The sequence below is a fragment of the Pan troglodytes genome, chromosome 1, assembly GCF_028858775.2.
Source record: "Pan troglodytes isolate AG18354 chromosome 1, NHGRI_mPanTro3-v2.0_pri, whole genome shotgun sequence".
Classification (NCBI taxonomy): Eukaryota; Metazoa; Chordata; class Mammalia; order Primates; family Hominidae; genus Pan; species Pan troglodytes.
In genome coordinates, this window is record NC_072398.2 from 110,252,394 (window position 1) to 110,276,403 (window position 24,010).

The following is a 24,010-nucleotide window of genomic DNA, read 5'->3' on the forward strand; positions in this document are numbered from 1 at the left end:
ATCTGGCCTACATTTCCAAAGGAACTCCTTGGATGATGAGTGAGGTCCATTACCATTTCAGTTGTTTCAGTGAAGCTGAGAGTTGCCAGTGACACGTGATAATCCTCCTCATTCTGTAGTTGAGCAATAGGAAAATGTGGGTAACGCCAGTCTGCATTGACTGGGTCGGCTGTGTAGAGCATTGCCTGAAAAGTAAAAGTTGCAGTCCTGATTGGCTCAAGACTGATATCTTACAGCCTGATGAAGACAACCACGAATTCCAGTGCCATAACTGATGGACTTTTTCTTTTCTCTTAGTCAGTTATGACAAGGACCTTCCTTGGAAAGATAACCTGTGTTTAGATGACTGTGATCTTAGCCCTTGTGATCTGCCTGGTGCTTGTGGTAGCTCTGGATGTTCCTGTTTTTCCTGAAGGACCTCATTGATGTCATTTCAGCCACTATCCTCACTCAAGAGAATGTGAGGTTTTGCTGTGTGTGAAATATCATGTAAGACACACTGCTATGTCAGTTTTTAAGCCTCTGGTTTCAGAAGCTCTGGCAGCCCTACTTTTTCTCAGATGCCTGGCAAGCCTGCATGTCTGAATAGCCCTTCTTTCCTGCAGAGGCTGTGAGAAGCTCTGCCGAGCATTTGAGAGTTAACCATTATTTACGGAGCAAGACCTGCGTGAGGCACTGATTGTACTAACTTACAAAAATTGTGTAAGAGATTCTTTTGACATCAAAGGTACTTACGGTCCAGAGGGGAAATCACATACGTGAATTCGGAAGCCCATTCAAGACTGCAAGAGAAAATTCGAAGATAAACAAAACAGTTCATGTTTTGAGTTCTGTTTCTTTAGATTTCTATGTGGGATTGGTGGCTTGAGTGACCAAGTAGCTGGCATCCCAACCATTTATAGACATGTTCTATTTTGAGGTTGAGTTTGTGGTTTGGGGAGGATGTGTAATCATTTTCAACAAATGCTTACTGAGTGTGCAAAGTATTCCTGTGGAAGGCACAGGGAGTACCAAGAAGTATAAAGTTACATTCCCCAGCTTCCAAGGAGCTTCTCGTATCTGGGAGAGCAAGGCATGTTTAAGATTTTAAAATCTTAGTACGATTATAAGTCTTAAGAAAAAAGCATAATCATCCACATTTATTAGAAATATATACTGAACTATTAAACTGTCTAAGAAATGGGGCTTGGGTGGTGAGCATGTGGCCTGGAAAAGAGAAGGATCTTCACTCTTTGCTATATAGACTCTATATAGTATGTAATTTCTATATGGTTTGAAATTTTTGCCAAGTGCAGTTATTACCTCTTTGGAATTTTTATTTTTTTTATCAGTTACAAAAATTATAGAGAACAGAAGATTGTATTAATACATATAATATTAACCTTGAATATCTCTATGTGGTAGGATTATGAGTGACTTATCTTTATTATGCGTTCTTATAATTGTCTACATCTTCTTTAATGAATATATATTATTGTATAAGTAGAGAAAGGAAGTATTTGAAAAACAAAACCCAAAACCACCTACAATGATTATTATAACTATATTTTAACATGCTTACTATATTTTGGATATAATATACCAGCTTTCCCTTTTTTACCTCCTTACTCTCACTGCAACTCTAGGAAGGTTGTTTTATTATTATCATTATTACTATTGTTATTAAATAAAAAGGTGAAACAAAGGCATTTGCTTCTTGCTTCTGCCCCTTGTCATTTTTGAGTGAGCTAGACTAGAAGTAAAAGGAATCCAGTTACGAACTTTTCAGCTATACTGTAAAGGATGCCCAGAAAAATTTAAATTATGCTGATTTGGTTACAATTACACCTGCCAGTGTGGGCTATGATCTCTTGTTTTAAAGCATCCTAAAAATACTTTGCTATACCTTTATATTTAGTTCTGTTGGAGAAAGCAATTAGATTGTCCCATCTCCCATCTCCCCATCTGGTGCAGTAAAGAAAACTCATCTGCTTGGCTTACTTTGTGTTAGAGAGAATTTAAATTTCCAAGTTATTTGTGATTCACATTAAGTAGTTAAATCCCATCCCTCCCAAATTTTGTACTGGGAATCCATACCCCCTTTGTAATTATGAACTTAATTACTCTGAACAGTAATAAAGTTCAGATATTTAAAGAAGCCAAAGATTGAAGGAGAGTGGCGTCATTTCTAAATTAATTTTTTTTCCCCTTATAGCATGTGTTTGATGATCTCAGAGGCTCAGTATCCTTGTGCTGGGTTGGAGATAGCACTGGGGTAAGTCATATTTTGAGTCTGTTATTTCAGCCCAGCAAGAAGATGATAACAGATTTGGGGGAGGGTTAAGCACCTAATATCATTTCTTCCTGAAACTGTCTTTAGCCTCAATCACAGAAAACACATGTTTGCAAGACAGACTTTCAGGAAGTTGTAGTTGTGTTGGTTTTGCTTTAGAATTGGGAACATCTTTTTTGCAGGGGGTGGGGACGGAGTTTCGCTCTTGTTGCCCAAGTTGGAGTGCGATGGCATGATCTCAGCTCACTGCAACCTCCACCTCCCGGGTTCAAGCGATTCTCCTGCCTCAGCCTCCCAAGGAGCTGGGATTACAGGCACCCACCACCATGCACAGCTGATTTTTTGTATTTTTAGTGGAGATGGGGTTTCACCATGTTGGCCAGGCTGGTCTTCAACGCCTGACCTCAGGTGATCCACGCGCCTCAGCCTCCCAAAGTGCTGGGATTACAGGCATGAGCCACTGCGCCTGGCCGGGAACATCTTCTGACCACCTTCTTCCACGGTGGGAAGATGGACACCTTTTCAGTCCTTGGTGGCTGCTTAGCATCAAGATGAGCAAGAAGAAAGATGAAAGTGCTCTGTACTGAGAAGGGAAGCTCACAATGCTTGGGGAAACCCCTATATAGAAACAGAAAATGTCCATTAAAAACATCCTGGCACTTGTCCTCCAAATTGTATTGTTCCTGTGTCCTTTCCTACAGGTGTGTTGAGGGACTGTGGTGCCCATGGGCTCATGGTTGTTCATCTGTTGGTCCCTGCCCCTGCCACAAAGGAGGTACTGCCAGGATTGGGGGAATGGAAGGAGGATCAGTCAGCTCCTTATCCCTCCTGATATACAGCTGGGCTCCCACTAGGAGGACACGCTGAGGATACATTGGCCCCTGGTCTTAAATCAGGACTTGTTGCCTGGCTGTCTTATTATCCTGCTTGAACAAGAGCAGGGGCAACATCTCCTGCCCCCTGGTATTCCATAATGCATGTGTCATAGCATTGAGGCACATGATAGTTATATTAGAAGCCTAAAGAAATAAAATCTTGGTGCTGAAAAGCAAATTGTAAATTTCTTATTTTGATTAATTTTTAAACTTTCAGTAGAATTTCTTTAAGCATAGTTCAGTTTTTTCTAAAATTTGAGTTGTACCCTAATTTCCATGATTTACCCATTTATCTTAGATAGTTGGTATCTCCAAGAATTTTTTTTTTTTTTTTTTTTTTTTTTTTTGAGACAGAGTCTTGCTCTGTCACCCAGGCTGGAGAGCAGTGGTGCAATCTTGGCTCACAGCAACGTCCACCTCCCAGGTTCAAGCAATTCTCATGCCTCAGCCTCCCAAGAAGCTGGGACTACAGGCAAGCACCACCATGCCCGGCTAATTTTTGTATTTTAAGTAGAGATGGGGTTTCACCATGTTAGCCAGGCTAGTCTCGAACTTCTGACCTCAAGTGATCCGTCCGCCTCAGCCTCCCAAAGTGCTGTGATTACAGGCGTGAGCCACCATGCCCAGCCATCTCCAAGATTTCTCATATGGCTTTCTGAGACTCCCTAGACTCTTGGAGTAATCCATCCAGAATCATTTCCTCATGCATAGTTTTTGGTAGATAAGGTACTGAAAAAATGAATTTCATGAAGAACCAACGGCAAGGAGAAGAAAAAGACAGACATACATGACACAGTGATCTCTGTGAGAACACCCACGCTATTCTAGACTCTGTAAGGAGAAAAGGGAAGAGGGTTCTTGCCTGAGAGTATCTTACAATAATTTGGATACAAAATAGTTAAAGCCTTCTTTTATTTTAATGTGTATTTGAGTAGTCAGCCTCACTGCTTCAATGGAGGCAATGGGGATCATCCCAACAAAATGAGCTGAGGACTTTCTCATCATTCTCAGCCCTAGTAACTAGATCCTTCTAGACTTTGGGGAGTACTACAAAGTAGGGATATCAAAAGTCTTTTAGGTGTTGGCTTAATCTCGAACACATATCAGCATGTGATTGGAATATCTTTTTTATTTACGGAATGCTTTTTTCTCTCTCCAGGTCATTCTAGTCTTGACTACCTTCCATGTACCACTGGTAATTATGACTTTTGGACAGTCCAAGCTATATCAAAGGTGAGATCAATAACACGCGTTGGAGCATTTCACTAAGTAACATTGAGAATATAGATTCTCCCTTTTCTAGACATGATGGCATGTAACAGTTGATGTAAAAGATCTTCTAGCCATCTTAAGTTTTCACCAGACTGTCACACTCAGCACATGTTTTTGTTGTTGTTGTTGTTGTTGTTGTTTTTTGAGACAGGGTCTCACTCTTGTCACCCAGGCTGGAGTGCGGTGGCGTCATCTTGGCTCACTGCAGCCTCCACCTCCCAGGCTCAAGCCATCCTCCCACTTCAGCCTCCCAGGTAGCTGGGACTGCAGGCACACGCCACCATGCCCAGCTAATTTTTTGTATTTTTTGTAGAGACAGGGTTTCCCCATGTTGCCTAGGCTTGTACTGAGCTCCTGGGTTCGAATGATCCACCTGCCTCCAAAAGTGCTGGGATTATAGGCGGGAGCCACTGCACCCGGCCCTTAGCACACTTTTTAACGTCTACTCTTTTTTTTTTTGACCAGGGTCTAGCTCTGTCACTCAGGCTGGAGAGCAGTGGCGCAAACACAGCTCATTGCAGCCTCTCCCTCCCAGGCTCAAGCCATCCACCATCTTCCCACCTCAGCCTCCCAAGTGGCTGGCATTACAGGCACGTACCTCCATGCCTGGGTAATTTTTGTATTTTGGATAGACAGGGTTTCACCATGTTGCCCAGTCTGGTATCGAGCGCCTGGGCTCAAGCTGTCTTCCCACCTCAGCCTCCCAAAGTGCTAGGATTACAGGTGTGAGCCACCATGCCTGGCCTTAGCATCTAATTAGCAACTGAAAGAAGTATGAAAAGGGACCTGGTTCCAAGGAGGTTGGTTTGACCTGACTGAGGGGCAGAACAATAAAGGAAGATGAAGAAGGAGTGTATAGTGCTGTGTGTTTGTGTTCATTTATATGGATATTTATTTGTGGGAAGGTAGTATGGGGTTTAAAAAGTCTTTCTATTTAGTGTGAGTACAAAATGGTTTTTTATATTCCTGAAATGAAAGTCTTCATTGTACTTTCCCAGCAAATATTTATACAGCATTTTGAGGCCTAAGCAGATTATTTTTAGGTAAGAAGGAGGCTCTCAGGTCGGACCTACCAAAGTGCTTTGTAGTGTTCACACTGGCGATGATGGTGGTAACATGTGTTCTGGAACCACAACCTATACTGTGACATTGGTGAAGTTTTAGAGTTGTCTTCTCAAAGGTATGACTTGGTTAAAAAGTAGGTTCCGTTCCTTAGCAGTAAGATTCAAGACCAACTAACTCCTAGAGATTGCTGAATGATTGTGTCTTCTCAATCATTTATGTCTGTCTCATTTTCCCCTAGAGACCTAAAGAAATAATGACATACCAGCAGATGATATAGAAACTACCCTAGGGTCAGGGTATCTCCCAGGAGTAATGGTACTTTCTCAAGGTTCTTTATTTGACTGCTGTTCTTGGCCCAAGTGGGAGTGAACCCATGTTCAAGCTCTGAAATGGATTAGCCTAACCTCTCTTCCCCATGAGGTATGAACTTTGACTACATCTCCTGGGCATGGAGCCAGAGGTCTCTGCCCTTCAATACATTGATGTTGGTCCCAGAGAGGCAGCAAATACCTTTAGGCCAACAAGGAATTGCCATCTAACTACAGTGTAAATTCCATGAAGGCAAGGTTCTTGACTAACTGGGGTCCCCAGGATCTAGCCAAATGCCTAACATGTAGTAGGCAGGCAGCAAATAATAATTGAATCAATGAATGAATGTCTTGGCTTCTTTATAATTTTTAGATGGTTAATTAAATTTTTTTAAATATAGGATTGACTATATTTTAGAATCTTGGTGCTAGAAAGCGCTATAGTAGGTGACTTTGTTTATTCAATCAGAACAGTAGTTGAACCATTTTAGATGAAAAACATCCTATTTGGGGAGAGAAAAATGCATTTTAAAATGTGTAACTTTGCTTCAGTAACTCTTTCCTGTGGTTAAGAATGTTTGCTATTATAAATTCCCTCCTCACAAAATTAGCTGGGCATGGTGTCACACACCTGTGGTCCCAGCTACTTGGGAGACTGAGGTAGGAGCATCTCTTGGGTCTGGGAGGTTGAGGCTGCAGTAGCTATGATCACATCACTGCACTCCAGGCTGGGTGACAGAGCAATACCCTGTCTCAAAAAAATAAAATATCTCCTCATGATAGTTTTTCTTACCAACCTGTGTTTCATTATAAAAGCAGTATAATCATATTATAGGACATTTGAAAATTTTAAAGGAAAGAAAAAAGTTCACCATACAGCCACGTGTAATCTTAATTTGTTTGCAGTTTATTATCTTGACCTTCCCCTTTGATGTTGTATCATATAATTGTAGAGTATTGGGAGGCAATGTGGAATAGCAAAATGTTGCCAAGCTTTGTTGGCAAGTAGGCTCAGGATTGAATCACAGCACTGTCATTGCAAACAGAATGAACTTGGGAAAGTCATTTAACCTCCTAAGTCTTTTTTGTCATCTGTAAAAGGACAATAATAATGCCCACCTCAGAGCCGTTGTGAGGTATGCTCTGCAGTGCCTGGCATGGAGTAATAGCTTGGTGCTGTTAGCTGCTGCCATGCCAATGATCAGGGATGGCATGTAGCCAGCAGGTACTGGCATTGCTGTACCAGTTGTTAAAATGAATTTGAAGCCTTCAGGCAGATTGCCTGCCCCCAGATGCCTCCACGTCTTCTACAAATGCACACTGCACCCCCTAGCCCCTGCCAACATGCAAATGTTACTAACACCTGGCATTATGACCTACATCCATGCTGATGGGTCGGTACTCATACCTTCACTCTGCTGGTAACCCCTCATTTTTTTAGATTGACATAATTTACTTAATCATTGTTCCATTGGATAGTTAGGTTGTAGCTGTTTTTTTCGCTGTAACTAATACTACTGTGATCAGTATCATACGTATTTGTGTCATAGGGGATGTTTATTTCTAGTTCACTCTTCAGTAGCAAAGGAAAACCTCCACTCTGATGGATGTCAATGTGTTTTAAAGGCTGTTTGTTAAATGCCTCTTTCTCTAGGTTGAATTATCTTCTATACCTAATGCCTCAACAACTTAAGACAATCAAAACCAAAACAAGAACCAATACTGCCATGTCACTGTTTAAATACCACCACCATCAGACTCAGCCTTTTTTCAGCCTGTTTTTGTCTAGTCTTGTGAAAAACCCCGCTTTCCTGACATACTTTACTAGAGTGCAATTCTATTTGTTTCTGATATAGTATAATGTTACCAAGGTACTTTTTTTTCATGTTACCCAGCAGTTTTTTGTTTCTTTTTTTGTTTGTTTGTTTAACCACATTGACTTTGAATATTAATTATCTCTTCCCTGCCATGAAGTGGAAACTGACTCTGTACCCACTTCCAGAGTTTAGGCGGAAACTGTAAATATGCCTTGTTGCCTTTCCAACTGGGCTGGCCTGGCTTAAAGTGACTGGCCAACCAAGTCAACCATGTCAAACATGCCAACCAAGAGGCAACTGTTGTTTCAGAAATGAGAAAGGGAAAGAAGCAGTTTGATCAAAATGGGTCCTGAGTATGCTGAAGTTGCCCAATTACCGATAAAAGCCCATTGAACCCACTCTGAAGATTTTTCTGTTTTTCACAGCATTGGTGATTATATTATTCGTTAGACCATCTTCGCGTACTAAATCTTATATGGTTAAAGGTTCATTTGGATTTGAAATAAAAAACAGCAAATCACATGCCACCTGCTCTGTGTATTACAGCATGAAGTCTCACAAGAATAGAAGGAAGTTGTCTCTGTTGATATACAGAATTAGAGGGAGTATACTTCTGTCTTTAGGCCGTGAAAAAGAATTACTGAAGGATTTGGGAGATTATATGTATGTGTATGTATGTATATGTGTGTATACATATGTTTCTGTATACATATGTTTGTGTGTATGTACATGCATACACACACATATGCATATTTTCCATTTAAGGGAATCATATTTGTATAGTATAAATTTTGATTTCCTTATAAGGAATATTAGTTTTATAATGGATTATAGAGTATGTTTGTCTCTCACTTGCACATACGAAGTTAAAGAAATAAACTAGCTACAATTAAGATGATAATTTGATTTTTGGCAACTAAAAGATATTTTCCATCTTTTTGTTTTATGATGTCTTGAGTCCAACTTTTCATTGTATAATTTACTTAGTGAAGCAAATGTAGGCATTATTCTACACCAATGTTATATACCTAATTATTAATATCACAAAGACTGCTGGGCTGTTTTATTCCTGGTGTTTCTATTGAGAATTGCTCAAATTTCCCTATTAAGAGGTTTTGCATTAAAATATATTACATAGTCAATGTAAGTTTTTCAGAATGTTACTTGAGATTTTTTAAAAAGGATAACTTAAAGGTATACAATGCAAAGTGCTGCTAGTGCAGTAAACCAGCTTCTTCAAGGCATGTTGTGTAACAACCTTTTTAATGATATGCTCAGTTCAGTTTTCACTGCAGTAGATTGTTAACAATGACTGCATATTTCAGTTACAAGCTTGGGATAAATTCCATTTACAACATATATTTTCTTGCTTTTTTTTTTTTTTTTTAAAGAAAAAGTATATTAAAATGTGATGATGGCATTTTACCTTTAATACAACTTCACTTCTATACACGTAAAGTTGTCAATCAGAGTAAGATGAAGACCCACAAATACATATTCATGTTCCTTCTGATTAAAAGTTCTGTGATTTTTTTTATTTACAATATCTTACTCTATTTTCCCACTTGTAGTTTCAGAATTTCTACAGAAAACATGTATCCTTTCCCAATAATGATAAAACACAACATAGTTAAATAAAAACACAAGGTAATATCAGACAGTGGGGGAAAAAGACACTGAAATATTGGGAATTAAGTTTATTATGAATTCAAATCTTGCCAATATTACCCAGCAGTAGTTTCAGGTCCATGATTATTTTGATACATTTTAATAAACTACATTCTCCCTATTGATCTTTTACCTGGAAATCTCAGTGCAGTTGGTTGTCATTATTAGTGATAGTTATGTTCTGTAAAGTTGTCATGAATATTGAATTAGTTAATAGTGAACCATTGCTCCTAGGGGGACATATAGGGTTAGGTTTCTGCAAACTTCTGGTCACAGCACTCATTTTCATCAAATGATCAATACATAACTTTGTTTTATGTGTGTTTCTGTTTAAAGATACCTTATTTAATGTGTATTATTGATTCATTAACACTGAATTCACGGCCAATAGCACTAGAACTCTTGCCCAAACAAGGCTTGTCTTATATACTCGTATTTCCTCCATGAGGCACATCAAAGTCTTCTTGTGTTTAGGAACACTAAACAGCTTGTTGACACTGCTCTTGGAGGCTATTTAAACAGAAAAAGTACCCCCCCAAAAAAAGCATAAACTTGCAAAAACCTAAGTAGAAAAAAACTAAGTAGACCGTGAAAAGGACACTTATTTATAGTATTAGAACTGAACACAAAGGCAAAGCATCACCTTGTTTGACCTCAGCTGGGAATGGGTACACTGGGTGACTCACATTTTTGCTGCTCTATGAATGTCTATAAATGACTGGCAAGGCACCATGAGTACTGATTTGGGGATTACAAATAAATTTAAGAAGGTAAACAAATTTACAAATATAGAATCCATGAATAATGAAGATTGTATAAGCTTTCTCAATTAGTAAAAACCACAAAACAATAATGTTTTTAAGAGTTTACCATCATCCTTGTTACTTTTATGTTATAATTTATAGTGGCTTAGTCATGGCAAAATGAACAAAAGAAAATGGGTAGAAGCAGAAAGAGTTTTTGAGGTGCATGCTTGAAAAAGCCTACATAGCTGTTAATGAAACTTAAAGATGATTCTGGTGAAGGCTCAGAAAGAAAACAGGAGGGCTGTAGAGAAAACTCCATCTTAGAGAATACCTAAGTAATCCATGGTAGAATATTCGTAAAAATGTGGACCACAAAGGCCATTATGATGGGTTTCTGGCAGAAATGAGGAACTTGTTGTTGGACAGTAGAGAAAAAGCAATCCTTGTTATAAAGTGGCAGAGAACTAGGCTGAATTGTGTTCATGTTCTAGTGTTTTGTGGAAAGTAGAACTTGCAAGCAATGAAATTGCATATTTAGCTAAAACAATATCTAAGTAAAATGTTGAAGTTGCAGCTTGGTTCCTCCTGACTGCTCGTAGTAAAATGTGGGAAAAGAGAAATGACTTAAAGACAGAATTATTAAGCAAGAAGAAAGCAGTACTAAAAGATTTGGAAAATTCTCAGTCTATCTAAATTGCACAGACTGCAATAATAGGATGTGAATAATTAGGATGTGGCCAAGTGACCATTTGATAAAGAGATTAGCATAGGTGTAAACTAAGAACTCAATCAGTCACCCCAACAGGAAAACTGCCAGTTTGAACCCAATGAGGGAAGGCTTTCAGATTTCAAGGACCACAGAGCTATTCAGTTGCGTATGTGTGCTCTTCTTTAAGACAAGGCCATTCAGGGATCACCAAGGCTGCCTCCTCAATTTCAAAAGAAGGGACCATCACCCAAAGCCATGGGAGAAGGGCCACCCAGATCCTTGCGGGCCTACCCCCTTTCTGGCAAGGCTGCAGAGCAAGAACACAATCCCAGCGTGTCTGGGAAGAGGAGGGACCCCCTCCCCAATATTGGACCTGTAGGACAGAGCATAGAGCCAAAGAGAATTGTTTTCAAGCTTTAATATCTAGGCCAGGCACAGTGGCTCATACTTGTAATCCCAGCACTTTGGGAGGCTGAGGTGGAAGGATTGCTTGGAGCCAGGAGTTTGAGACCAGCCTGGGCAACATAGTGAGACCCATCTCTACCAAAAAAAAAAAAAAAAAATTGAGTGTGGTGGCACATGACTGTAGTCCTAGCTACTTGGGAGGCTAAGGCAGAAGAATTGCTTGAGCTCAGGAGTTCTAGGCTATAGTGAGCTATGATCTCATCATTGCACCCCAGCCTGGGTGGCAGAGCAAGACCCTCTCTTTATTTATTTATTTTTGACACAGGGTCTTACAGTGTTGCCCAGGCTGGAGTGCAGTGGCATGATCACGGCTCATTGTAGCTTTGAGCTCCTGGGCTCAAGTGATCCTCCTGCCTCAGCCTCCCAAGTGGCTGGGACTACAGGCTGGAAACCACCATGCTCAACTAAATTTTGTATACTTTGTAGAGATGGGTTTTCACTATGTTGCCTTTGGGAGGCCGAGGTGGGAGGATGCCCAGCCTTAAGACCTACTCTTTAAAAATAACTAAATAAATATATCTCATGAAGTTTGCCTGTATTTTAGACTTATTTGGAGTCACCTTTCGTCTTTTCCATTTCCCTTTTTTGGAATGGAAATGTCTATACTGTGCCTGTCCCACCATTGTATTTTGGAAGTGCATAACTTGTTTGGTTTCACAGGTACACAACTGAAGAGCAGTTTGCTTCAAGATGAATCATACCTTGAGTCTCACCTTTGTCTGATATAGATGATATTTAGATGACACTTTCAATTTTAGACTTTAGAGTTGATGCTGGAACAAGTTAAGACTTTAGGCCAGACGCGGTAACTCATGCCTGTAATCCCAGCACTTAGGGAGGCCTAGGAGGGTGGATCATCTGAGGTCAGGAGTTCGAGACCAGCCTGGCCAACATGGAGAAACCCTGTCTCTACTAAAAATACAAAAATTAGCTGGGTGTGGTGGCACATACCTGTAATCCCAGCTACTTGGGAGGCTGAGGCAGGAGAACCGCTTGACCCTGGGAGACAGAGGTTGCAGTGAGCCGAGATCATGCCATTGCACTCCAGCCTGGGTAACAAGAGTGGAACTCTGTCTCAAAAAAATAAAATAAAATAAAAAGGCTTTTGAGGCTGCTGGGATGTAATGAATGTATTTTGCATGTGAGAAGGACATGAGTTTGGAGGAATGGAGTGGAGGGGCAGGGTGGGGGTGTCAGGATGCCGTACACTGAATGTTTATGTTCCCTCTGAACTCATATGTTGAAATTTTAACCCCTAGTGCGATGGTATTAGGAGGTGGGACCTTCGGTAAGTGATTAGGTCATAAGGGCAGAACCTTCACCAGTGGGATTAGTCCCCTTATAAGAGAGACCCCGAGAGCTCCCTTGCCCCTTCTGTCATGTACGGTTACAGTGACAAGAGGGTAATCTGTGAAGCAGGAAGCAGACCCTCACCAGACAGCACATCTGCTGGCACCTTCATCTTGGGCTTCTCAGCCTCCAGAACAGTGAGAAATGAATTTCTGCTGTTTATAAGCCACCCAGTTTATAATATTCTTTTATAGCAGCCCTAGCTAAAATAAGCTGTATTCCAAATATATTTGTATTTTAGCATTATTTTCTTGAGTTATAAACATGTGCATGTTTACACCGTGGATACATGCAAAAATGATCATTTATTTTTGGTAACCAGAAAATGGATATTAGTGTTGATGCATAGAATTGTTATTAAAAAGACTTGTTTCTTTTTTTTTCTTTTTTTCTTTTTTTTGAGACAGAGTCTCGCTCTGTCGCCCAGGCTGCAGTGCAGTGGCACGATCTCGGCTCACTGCAACCTCTGCCTCCCGGGGTCAAGCAATTCTCTGCCTCAGCCTCCTGAGTAGCAGGGATTTCAGGCGCGTGCCACCACGCCTGGCTAATTTTTGTGTTTTTAGTAGAGACAGGGTTTCACCATCTTGGCCAGGCTGGTCTTGAACTCCTGACCTTGTGATCCACCTGCCTTGGCCTCCCAAAGTGCTCGGATTACAGGCGTGAGCCACCACGCCCGGCCAAAAAGACTTGTTTCTAAAGCAGTTGGTTTCACAGCGTTTTAACTGTTTACTTATCATTCGACGGCTGTTCATAACGCTATTATCATATGGAATTTGAAAATTAGATTTATCAAAGTTGCTTCATCAATTTCCTCTTCATGACATATGCTGATAGAAAATAAAGTGCTAGGATCATGCCTCTAATTCTAGAGCTTTGGGAGGCCAAGGTGGGAAGATTGCTTGAGGCCAGGAGTTTGAGACCATACATATCTTCACGATATGTATGCTGATAGAAAATAAAGCTACATTTACATAAAGCATTATGTTAAAAAATATACCCCTGGGCCCAAAGTGGCCTTGCTAGAACCCTACTTAAGTCCCAGCAGGTTGATACTAGTTCATTTTCTCCATTTATTTAACTGACTAAAGTACCAGAGTGCTGTAGCAGGTGATTTTTTGTTTTGCTCATGCTGGTTTCTTTTTTTGAAGGGCAGGGATGTGTTTGTTGTGCCAAGTTCTTAAAAAGCAAGCAGGCTTGCCAACAGGTTTGTGGAGATTCTCTGGGGATGTCATGAAGGAGGACCAATTTGTAAACTAGTACTAATCAGGCTGCTTCAACCCCTTTGGAAGATTTACAGAGCTGTTGATGATACATGCACTGTAGAGCTGGGAATTGTTTATGCACATCTCTTGGCCAGCTGTCAGGAAGATAAGAGCTGATCTACTGCAAAGCCAAAGAAAGGGTAATATAATATAGGACTCTGTTGGGTGGCGCCCAATTGTATTTCATTTATCTAGGAATTTTCTGTGTGTGTGTATGTACTTAAGGAAGGATAGAGTCATTCAGACAACTTAGACATATGTAGTTTGTTTCAGCATATTATCAGGGACCTCTACATACACACATGGATACTTCCCTTCTGTCTCCAACTTTCTCTTAGCTGATCTCTTCTGCCAGGTCATAAGCCCCCAGCAAGATAGAGGAAGACCCCAGTTTGTAAGGGAAAAAATCCTCACAGATAATTAAAAGTTATCTCCAGTTTAGGGCTAAAGGTTCGGAGAATTGGACTATAGTTTCAATTTTGCCCTTAATTAACTAGTTGACTTTTGATAAATTGCCTTCCCTTGCAACTCCTCATCTGTGAAATGAGGGAGTTGGACAAGATGTTCACTTCAGCTCCTTACACTGCTCATGGTTCTGCAATTCTTTATTTGTTGAGGCCGCTACCAAAACCTGTAACATCATTTACATCATGTACATTCAAGCTTCGCTTATTGATGGGGATACATTCTGCGAAGTGCATCATTAGGTGATTTCATTATTGTGCAAACATCACAGAGTGTACTTACTCACACCTGGACAGTATAGCCTGCTACACACCACAGCTATATGGTATAACTTCTTGTTCCTAGGCAACAAACCTGTAGAGCATGTTACTGTACTGAATACTGTAGGCAGCTGTAACACAGTACTAAGTATTTGTATATCTAAGCATAGAAAAGGCATGGTAACAATATGGTTTCATAATCTGGACTCACCATCATATAAACAGTCCATTGGTAACCAAAACATCTTCATGCAACACATAACTATATTCTATCATTGAAGACCACTGCAGATTACATTTATCTGTGTGCAAAAATTTGCAGTGCACAGCAGTCTTCATTGATGGATACTTAAATTTAATGAACATTAAGATTTAGCATTGTGTATTGTGTAAGAGAGCTATACATAGTATTAAACCTGTCAGGGTTAGACAGCTATGGAATTTTTGCTTTTATTTTCCAGAATCTAAACATGGATTCGAATACTTCTCAAAGATATTGTTGGAATGAACTTTTGGAAAAAGCTTGGAAACTCTGAGAGTTGAGATTAAGTTTGTTTGTTTTTCCTAGCTGTATTTCATGTACTGAGTGCCTTACAGACTTGTGCCTAGGGATGGTAACTTCTACGGGGAAAAACTTCAAGAACTTGCTACAGCTTCATTTACAGCTTTATCATAACTACTGTGGATTAATAGATTAGTTAGAAGCCTTTGGGAGCACTTTGCATAGATCTCACCTTAAACTAACCTGAATAATAAGGGAATAGTTGATTCTGTAACTAAGTACAGAGGAATGACAGGCTTCAGGGTCAATTCAATTCAGCGTCATAGGCTCTGCTTCTCAGGTATTCTGAAATTACCTTCTCTGTGCTCCCATTGTGACAGAATGACGATAGCAGTCTTTACTGTGTGTTCACATACTGCATCATTGGGGTTTCTCAACCTTAGTACTCTTGACATTGGGGCCAGGTAATTCTTTATTATTGTGGGACTGTCCTGTGCCTTGTAGGATGTTTGGCAACATCGCTGGCCACTACCCACTTAATGCCAGTAGCACCTCAGCCCTGCATTGTGATAATCAAAAATGTCTGTAGGACCGGGCGCAGTGGCTCATGCCTGTAATCCCAGCACTTTGGGAGGCCGAGGCGGGCGGATCACTTTGAGCTTGGGAGTCAAGACCAGCCTGAGCAATGTGGTGAAACCCCGTCTCTACTTAAAATACAAAAATTAGCCAGGCGTGGTGACACGGACCTGTAATTCCAGCTACTCGGGAGGCTGAGGCTGGAGAATCACTTGAGCCTGGGAATTGCACCACTGAGCTGAGATTGCATCACTGCACTCCAGCCTGGGTAACAGAGTGTGATCTTGTCTCAAAGGAAAAAAAAAAGTCTGCAAACATTACCAAATGTTTCTTGGGGGACAAAAGCACCCTGATTGAGAACTGCTGGTCTGAAGGAATATAGACCATTTTATCAGGTGGCTATCATAAGTGGGAGGCAGTGTGCTTCCCAGAAGACCCCAAATTTCCCACCCACCTTTTATCTCCCATTGGCTCATCCTGAGTCACTCCCCGATTCCTGAACCCCCATCACTGGTGAGCGGGGGGTGGAATGTTCTTCGGACTCACCAGGGCACCTCTGGAGCTAGGAATGTGGCTATTCAGGGTGAGCCGAGTCTCTCAGCATGATTGGTGGAAAGGGAGAATGAAAGCTGAGTAGGAACTCAGTAATATCCATGACCACTGCACCCTAAATTTGCCCTTTTTTTCTTCCTCTCAGTGAGGATTATGGGAAGAACTTTAAGGATATTACAAATCTCATCAATAACACCTTTATTCGGACTGAATTTGGCATGGCTATTGGTCCTGAGAACTCTGGAAAGGTGAGACTCATTCTTGTATACATAAAGCTTGTGCTTGATACCACATGCAGAGCTGTCAGATATTAGTATTGGCATGGTCCAGTGATTCACAGTAATGTATTTTAGTTTAGTATTGCTATATTTATATTTTAAAATTAAACACAATTTTTTTAAGGGTCTCACTCTGTCTCCCGGGCTGGAGTGCAGTGATACCGTCACGGCTCGCTGCAGCCTTGACCTTCCAGGCTCAAGGGATCCTCCCACCTCAGTCACTTGAGTAGCTGGGACTACAGGCTCTTGCCACCACTCCTGGGTAATTTTTGTATTTTTTTGTAGAGGGTTTCGCCATGTTGCTCAGGCTGGTCTTGAACTCCTGGGCTCAAGCAATCCACCCACCTCAGCCCCTGAAGTGCTGGGATTACAGGCATGAGCCACTGTGCCTGCCTTAAACACAATTTAATATCGATCATATAAGAATGGAACTCTGAGCACACAGGTTTATTTGTTTTTGTTCCCCGCCCAAGGTGCACCAAAGCCCTTAATAATTATGCAGCAGTTGCTTAACATTACAATGTATATAACCTATGACAACATTTTAGTTTTTTGGAAAACTAATCTCAGTTAGCCTAATCTAGGCTTGAACCCACAGATATGATGTCCCAGCTCAGTTCAGGGTGTTATTTTTTTATAAGAATAAGACCCAAGGGGTAGAGTGGAACAACTAATCAGTTTTTATAACTCTTCTTATTTCTAGAACTAAAATTTCTTAACTAATGTCTGGTGAAAATGGTGTAAGAACTCCTGTGCTTGCATAGATAGTATCATACCCTGAATCAGATCTTTCCTCTTCCTATCAGGTGGTATTAACAGCAGAGGTGTCTGGAGGAAGTCGTGGAGGAAGAATCTTCAGATCATCAGATTTTGCGAAGAATTTTGTGCAAACAGATCTCCCTTTGCATCCTCTCACTCAGATGATGTATAGCCCTCAGAATTCTGATTATCTTTTAGCTCTCAGCACTGAAGTAAGTCCAGTTGAGGAACATGGTTTGCCTTTTGCATTTTATAGTCTCAAATGTACTGTCTTAGAAGGATCCTTTAGGAAATGCTTTTAATATTGGACTTCTTTCGAGTCTCCTTATGGCATGAAGTATGTATTTTTTTGACGTTTTTTCCTATTTGGTAAAGGACACGATTTCCACATGCTATCTATTCCAGGTAAGTGTGATGCCTAGTTGTCACTGTAATTTTTTTAAGTGACTAAATGTATGGTATTGGAGTAATGAACTAGAAAACAGTTTAATTTAATCATTCTTGTGCTACAAGGGACAAGCATAAATTGTCAAACTCCTGATGTTGTCATTGTTCCTTTTCTATGATCAAACAACATCTTTCTAATTTTTTTCTTTTTTGTTATGTCCTCAGTTTATAAAACATACTGATTTCTGTCTTTGACACTCATGTATTAAATATCCAAAGTCTTAAATCCCTGCGCTCCCTACCACGTTCCTATACTTTCCCCAGAAACCAGTGTGTTTCCCTAACCCTCCCACTTCTCAAAGTTCTCTGAGGAACACATTCAGCTTCTCCTTTCCTGGAGGACCAGTCTCCTTTACTGTGGTTAAGGGCCCAAAGTGGCTGAGTTGCTAGACTATAATAATCAGAATTATACTTTACATTTTTATGGCCTTCTCTCATCAGATAGAAACACCTGAGGAGCTAGTTCAAGAGGCACATCCCTTTGCCCAAACCCAGATATAATAAATCAATGACTTCTGTTGTGGGGTGGCTAATATTTTTAACAGGCTCCCCAGCTGAGCCTGAGCACCAAAGTTTGAGAGTCATTGCTGTACTGACTGTTTTGGGGTCCGAAACAAGATCATCAACTGTGAACAAGTCAGGCTGAGCAAAGGATGACATAGGAGGACGAAGGGCACTGGAAGAGAGGTCTGGGTTCTGGGCTTTCTGTGGGGAGATTTTTGAGCAGAGGTGAGGCTGAGGGGCACCAGGAGGGCCAGAGTTATGTTTTTTTTTTGCTTTTGTTTTTGTTTTTTTTTGAGACAGAGTTTTGCTCTTCTTGCCCAGGCTGGAGTGCAATGGCGCAATCTGGTCTCACTGCAACCTCCACCTCCCGGGTACAAGTGCTTCTCCTGCCTCAGCCTCCAGAGTAGCCGAGATTACAGGCATGTGCACCCAGGCCCAGCTAATTTTTTTGTATTTTTAGTAGAGACAGGGTTTCACCATGTTGGCCAGGCTGGTCTCGAACTCCTGACCTCAGGTGATCTGCCCGCCTCGGCCTCCCAAAGTGCTGGGATTACAGGTGTGAGCCACTGTGTCCGGCCTCAGAGTCATGCTTAGCAGTGGAGGCCAGAGGAAGGAAACTAGCTTGCTGGGGAGTAAGCTTCAGATCTTAGAACAACAATTCCTGGAAATTGGCCTCCAGCAGCTTAAGCTGAAAGCACTACAAGGGAGCAAGGAGTGAACAGACCCATAGAGCTCCCCTTTGACTACTGCATCTTCCTTACCAAGTGTCTCAGGGTTATTAAAACAGCACTGTCCTCAGGAAGAGACAGATATAGTCTGCTTCTGTACCTGAAATTTCTTCCATTTAAGGGTAAGTCTGAAGTACATATAATTGGGGTGGAGAAGAGGGACCAATTTGTACTAAAGTGCAAATCAGTGGTATCAAATTCTGCCTTGTCTTTATAAGTAGAATTAGGTAAATTAGAAATGCTAGGATGTGAGTATTACCAGGGGAGAAAAAGTTAGAGGAGAATGGTGGGTGAGAGTACAGGAGTACTGAACATAAATTCTGCCTAAATAAGTTACATTTAATTTCAGCTAGACTAGGACATCTCTGTCCCATCTCCACTGAGGCGGAGCTCAGTAAGCTCACATTGCCGGTGTAATGTTGTCAGTCAGAATTTTGTTAAGTCTCTGCTACATTTCAAACTATTGGCCAATCCCTCCTTTTGAGAACTCTAATTGTTTGGCTTCTGTGACATTATTCCTTTTAGTTCCTTCCTTAACCTCCTTTCAGCCTACCCTTAAATGCCTACTCCTCATTTCACTGAGCATTCTCTTCCACTCTTACCATTTAGCTACCACCACCTATAATGTATAAGATTTTCAAATCCTTATCTCTAGCCCTGGCTTTCCCCTAATGCATCATATTCCTGTCTTGCTGCCCCCTGAATATCTCTAGCTGGATGTTCCACAAGCACCTTAAATCAATTTAAAACTGAGCTTCCTCCCTACTCTTCTCTCAGACCTGATCTTCTTCCCTTAATCCTTATACTAGTTAATGATATCACAATGCATCCTATACCCCAACCAGGAAACTAGAGTGACCAACTTACATGCATGTGCACGCACGTGCATACACACACACACACACACACACACACACCCCTACCTCTCATCCTGCCCTGCAGGAGAAGTCATCCAGTTCTACTATGCTAGCTTCTAAATTCTTGCAGAGCCTGTTTCTCATGGCCAGTGTTCAAGACCTCATTAGCTCTTACCGAACTAATGTGGCAGTCATTCACTGCTTTTCCTTGCCTCTAGTCTGGACCCTCTGAAATCCATCTTTCCCATTCACGTCCAAGTACTCCACCTAAGAAAGTGAAATGGACTGTGTCATCCTCCTGCTTAGCACACATTCCTCCTGAGAGCACCTCATATGCAATAAACCCTGGAGTCCTTACCATGGCACAGAAGGAAGGCTCTCTGTGAGCTGGCCTCACCTTTCTGCCTAGCGTTAGTTCCTCATTTGCTTACCTTGGAATTTGCACTCAAGTAACGCCTGACGGCTTTTAGCTCCCTGCACACACTGCAGGGTTTATGACCTCCTTGCGTTTGCTAATACTAGTCTCTCTTTGTGCAGCAACACCTCATCTCCCTGTTTGCCTTCTTTTGGTCCCACTGCTCATCATTTAAAACTCAGTGCACCTGTCTTCTTCAGGACACCATCTCTGATGCAATGTTCCTCCTCTCCTCACTTCTATACTAGACCATATTTTATAACTCTGCATAGTGTTGAACTTTCTTCTTATCTATGCGCCTTGTTAAACTGTGAGCCCCTTCTCTCAGCAGGGAGTGTGTCTTATTCATCTTTGTATCCCCAGTGCAACATCTGGTACAGTGCCTGGCACATAATAGGCACTTCATACGCATTTGTTATTCTGAACTTCCAAGACCCCAAAAGGGCCCAGATAAACCATGTGTGTGTCTGTGGAGCTCGGGCAGCTCTGATGGAGCTTCAGTGTGTGTTTTTCCTGTCCTGAATGATTGGATATGAAATATTAAAGGTCATACAAGCAACTACACAGGATAAAGCTAGAATTTTGATAAGTCATGTATAATCTTTCAGAATGGCCTGTGGGTGTCGAAGAATTTTGGGGGAAAATGGGAAGAAATCCACAAAGCAGTATGTTTGGCCAAATGGTGAGTAACAGAAGACTCCGTCTGTGCAGAGCCCTAAACCCTTCCTGATAGCGCTGCCAAAAATCACATGAATAAATATTGAGCACTTACTGTGTGCCAAGTACTCTTCAGGGTGCCATAAGAGATGTTGGAGAGGGGTGTGACACAGGCCTTGACCTGGAGGAGCTTCTCATTCCGCTGGAAAAGAAGACTTAGTCTCACTTAAATGTTAGAACATAAAGTATAAAACAAGGCAGGTGACTGAGTTGCTGCTGCCTGCCCAGGGTTCATTCTCCATGAATGGTGACATCAATTAAAATACAATAAAATATAGCTTTAATTTAGGGATTTAAATACTTCTCCATGCCCAGATTTACCCTCTTGTCTAGAGTTCCATTTCAGTCATGTAGAACATGGCAAGGAATCAGGAAGAAAGCTGAAAGAACTTCCAGACTCCTGAAGTCACATTGCGCACCAAAACTCATTCACTTTTCTCAGAGAGATTCCCTGCCCCTCCGGGTGCCTGCTTAAAGAGGATGGAGTGGAGGGAGCTCTTACTTGGGAGTCTCATCACCTTTGTTCTGTCCTCACTCTGCTGCTAGTCAGGGGCTCAACCTTTCTGGGCTTTAGTTTTTTCCTTTTGTGAAAGGAGGCTTATTTGGAGAATGTGGGGATGGCTAAGCAAGAACTGAATTAACAGGCTTCATGCCTCCAAAATCTGATTAGGCTCAGAATGTTGTTTAGAGCCTCTTTCTCCTTTCCCTTTGACTAATTTCAGCTAATTTGTGAATCCCAGTTTATAGCAGATTGGTTACAGAGGTAGGATATGTAACTGCTGCAATAAGCACGTAACAGCATTAGAATTACAGCCTGAGAGCTGGAAGGAGGTGGAATTACTCTAAAAGAGCAGACAAAAACTTAGAGAATAAACAGTATTAAATTATTTAGTGCTAGATCAAGAAAGTACACCTGTGTTAGTAACTTCTAATGGGAACACTGTGTTATAGTTTGATAGAATTGATGTTCATGATGATGACCCACAATCCCAAGAGTTTCCTGTACTCTAGGAATCAGGAAAGTATAGAATACAGATTTGGAATATGTCTACCAAGATTGATTAAAATATTAAATATATTGCTTAAATAAAGTAGGCCTTTTCTAGAAGTGTTCATGTTCTTGTTCTTAAGATAGGGTATTGCTCTTTTGTCCAGGCTAGAGTACAGTGGCACAGTCATGGCTTACCACAGCCTTGACCTCCTGGACTTAAGTGATCCTTCTGCCTCAGCCTCCCAAGTAGCTGGGACTACAGGCATGTGCCACCATGCCTAGCTAATTTTTGTATTTTTATTTTGTAGAGATAGGGGGTCTCACTATGTTGCCCAGGCTGGTCTCAAACTCCTGTGCTAAAGCAATCCTTCCTCCTCAGCCTCCCAGAGTACTGGGATTATAGGTATGGGCTACCATGCCTAGCCCCAGAAATGTTTTTTTAATGAGGTTTTTATAGCACCACTCTGGTACACATGCCACATTTGCTTTCGTTTTATGTATTCTAATGAATTGTATTTGTACCTTATACAGTTTTATCAGGAAGGAAGGAATTTTTTTTTTCTTGAGACGGAGTCTTGCTCTGTTGCCCAGGCTGGGGTGCTGTGGTGCAATCTCGGCTCACTGCAGTCTCCACCTCCCAGGTTCAAGTGATTCTCCTGCCTCAGCCTCCTGAGTAGCTGGGATTACAGGCGTGTGCCACCACACCCAGCTAACTTTTGTATTTTTAGTAGCAATGGGGTTTCACCATGTTGGCCAAGCTGGTCTCAAACTCCTGACCTCCTGATCCGCCCACCTCAGCCTCCCAAAAGTGCTGGGATTACAGGGCATGAGCCACCGTACCAGGTGGAAATAATTTTTAAGATAACTAAGTTAAATTGTTTTACTCCTGATGGAACTAAAACATGTAGGTCATGTGTAAATAATTTTTTTTTCTTTTTTTAAGATAAGGCCTGGCTCTGTCACCCAGGCTGGGATGTAGTGGCACGATCTCTGCTCATTGCAGCCTCTGCCTCCTGGGCTCAAGTGATCCTCGCACTTCAGCCTTCCCAGTAGCTGGAACTACAGGCATACACCTGGCTAAGTTTTGTTAAATTTTAATCATTAAAACTCATCTTTAGCCAAGTGCAGTGGCTCATACCCATAATCCAAGCACTTTGGGAGGCTGAGATGGAAGGATTGCTTGAGACCAGGAATTCAAGACCAGCCTGGGCAACAGAGTGAGACCCCATCTCTACAAAAAATTAATGAAAAAAAAAAAGCCAAGCGTGGTGGTGCACACCTGTAGTCCTCGTTACTCAAGAGAATGAGATGGGAGGATCACTTTAGCCGAGGAGTTCGAGGCTGCAGTGAGCTGTGATTGCACCACTGCACTCCAAACTAGGTGACAGAGCAAGACTCCGTCACTTAAATAAACAAACAAAACCTTATCTTTAAAACTAAAAAGTTATTTTAAAATAGGATTTTGTTTTGTATCCTGTGCAAGGTTTTTACTTTTGTAACATGTTTTTTTTTTGTTGTTTAGTGTCTAAATATGAATAACCAGGATGCTGCTGTTTACTCACCTTTTTAGATCTCTAGTTTCTAGGAATTTACAACCAAAAGTTCTGAAAGAACATGCTCAAAACCAACACCTTTTTTTGGTTGCAATCCAGTAAGTGCCAGGAGGGTCTGAGTCTAGTTCCCTGCAAACTCCCTTTCCAGGTTACATTTTAAATAATTCAACCTCTGACCTAGTTGTCTATTTGAGATGGAAGAACTAAATTATTTAACTCATACAAAGCATTGAACTAGATTCTGAAGGGAAACAGCAAAGTATAGTACCTGCCCTGAAGAAGCTAATTTATATAGTAGGAAAGGTAAGGCATATACTATGCAAGTAAAATAAAAAACAGGAGGCAAATGCATGCCAAGTGGCTGTGCAGATGGTACAGTGCTCTAAAACAGAGTTTCTCAACCTCAGCACTAATGACATTTTGGATCAAAGAATTCTTTATTGTGGAGGACTGTCCTGTGCATCATAAAGTGTGTAGCAACATCCCTGGCCTCTACCCGGTAGATGCCAATAACACCTCCACCACCCACCCCTCAGTTGTGATGATCAAAAATGTCAGAGGCAAATGTTGAGAGGGTGAGTAGACCAGCATGACTGC

At 41.3% G+C, this 24,010-nt stretch overlaps 1 protein-coding gene across 6 annotated transcripts in view; it reads left to right on the plus strand.

Annotated features, from left to right (window-relative positions):
- Positions 1-24,010, plus strand: part of LOC129137511 (sortilin-like) — a 57,741-nt gene that overhangs the window by 28,119 nt on the left and 5,612 nt on the right. For all 6 annotated transcript variants that reach the window (XR_010158849.1, XR_008540111.2, XR_008540110.2 and 3 more), the window contains exons 2-6: positions 2,195-2,254; positions 4,307-4,380; positions 16,310-16,412; positions 17,249-17,413; positions 20,761-20,834. Coding sequence is in view for 3 of the 6 variants with exons in the window: in XM_054669815.2 (XP_054525790.1) it covers positions 2,195-2,254; positions 4,307-4,380; positions 16,310-16,412; positions 17,249-17,413; positions 20,761-20,834 (476 nt within the window). In the remaining 3 variants the exon portion in view is untranslated. The remainder of the gene's footprint in view (positions 1-2,194; positions 2,255-4,306; positions 4,381-16,309; positions 16,413-17,248; positions 17,414-20,760; positions 20,835-24,010) is intronic.